At 25.9% G+C, this 1,484-nt stretch overlaps 1 protein-coding gene across 1 annotated transcript in view; it reads left to right on the top strand.

Moving 5' to 3' along the window:
* Nucleotides 1-414: 414 nt before the first annotated feature.
* LOC108690483 (inactive hydroxysteroid dehydrogenase-like protein 1) overlaps nt 415-1,484 on the top strand; it is a 14,326-nt gene continuing 13,256 nt past the window's right edge. Inside the window, exons 1-2 of the mRNA XM_018197788.1 lie at nt 415-466; nt 1,132-1,323. Of these exons, the coding sequence (XP_018053277.1) occupies nt 1,164-1,323 (160 nt within the window). The 5' untranslated portion in view covers nt 415-466; nt 1,132-1,163. The remainder of the gene's footprint in view (nt 467-1,131; nt 1,324-1,484) is intronic.

The raw sequence follows: 1,484 nt of genomic DNA, 5'->3' as shown, positions 1-1,484 counted from the left end.
CTAAAAGTCTGTTTGTTGTAATCTTATTATAAGTAATAATCTTATAATTTTCTCATTATATGAAGATATTTACGTGTTGATGTTTTCTAAAATGTCATCTCTTTTACGTAACTTTTCGTCATGTCATCCGCGAATCGATCAACATGAAGCAATTCTATTGAAATAGAATGAAAGATAACAAACGCCCGATAAATATGTTACGTGATAAATAATTACAGCTTCTAACTCGACGTAATAATTTGTTTACAATATATAATACATATTTGCTTATGCAAAGATTTTTTAGGTCGTCTGACCTAAAACACAAAAAATTGTACATGGAGAATTTCAGCAAAAGGAGAAAGTATCATGATTTCTCGACTTGTCCTTCAGTACAATCACCCGAGCGAGATGACGGTTTAGTCTTGCCTCGGCTTTCATTTCTCGAACATTTCTCATCGTGCCGGTATCGAAAACACAAATAAAAGTGAGAGTAGATAAAAGATAAGGGATAATCATAAGGGAAAGATAAGGGAGAACAATAAGGGACAAAGATAAAGAAAACAAAGTGTTTGATAAGAGATACCTTTTAAAAATAAAAAAGCGAGCAATCAAGCTTTTGTTGCATTACCGAAATATCTGGCGCGATTAAGTACACTTTCACGTGTTAAAGCCTTTCTCACAAATGTTTTCTCAATTGTGACATCGTACTTACGTGAAATTATAGTTTTGAAAAAAATGTATGATCACACAGAACTTTCACTAAAAATATTAAAATTAAAATTAAGAAAAGTTTAATACATTCCTTTTTATCACATAAATAATTCTAATTACAAGCAAATAATTATAAACAAATCTTGTAAGCACAAAATATCGTAAGATATTATATGAATACACAATAAATAAAGGCTCTATTGATCTGAGCTAGGCTCAATAATGCTTAAATAATATTTTAATGCTTAAATAATAAAATAAATTAAAATAAATAAATTAAATGCTTAAATAATTTTGATATGTTTTAAATTTATATACTATAATTCTATAAATATTTCTTGACAAAATATGTCAAAGAATGTCAACATTTTTTTTATAATAAAAAATTAAAGGAAATTATTTTTTGTGATTTTTAACATAAATATTTTTCTCTTTTAGGTAAATATAGAGAACGCCAAATAACAAAAAAAATGTTAATAACAATAGCATTTTGGCTGTTAGTTATTTTAATTTGTTTTTGGATTCTACTTGGTCCTGTTATGAGATTTCTGCGTGTTCTATGGGAAATTATTATGCAAATATACAATAAGAAGGCAATTGATTTGCGAACAAAGTTCGGCGAATGGGCAGGTAAGTCCAAAAAAAATTATATGTCCCTTAAATTTTAATTAGCTTTATAAATATTATTTAATTTATAAATATCATTTAAATTATTGAAACATCTTTGATTATATATATATAATTTTACTATACATTAATTGTAATATTTTATTTTATTATTTTGGATATAA

Source organism: Atta colombica, unplaced genomic scaffold, assembly GCF_001594045.1.
Source record: "Atta colombica isolate Treedump-2 unplaced genomic scaffold, Acol1.0 scaffold33, whole genome shotgun sequence".
Taxonomy (NCBI): domain Eukaryota; kingdom Metazoa; phylum Arthropoda; class Insecta; order Hymenoptera; family Formicidae; genus Atta; species Atta colombica.
The sequence above is the reverse complement of the archived record's forward strand: the minus strand, read 5'-3'. Positions and strand labels throughout refer to the sequence as shown.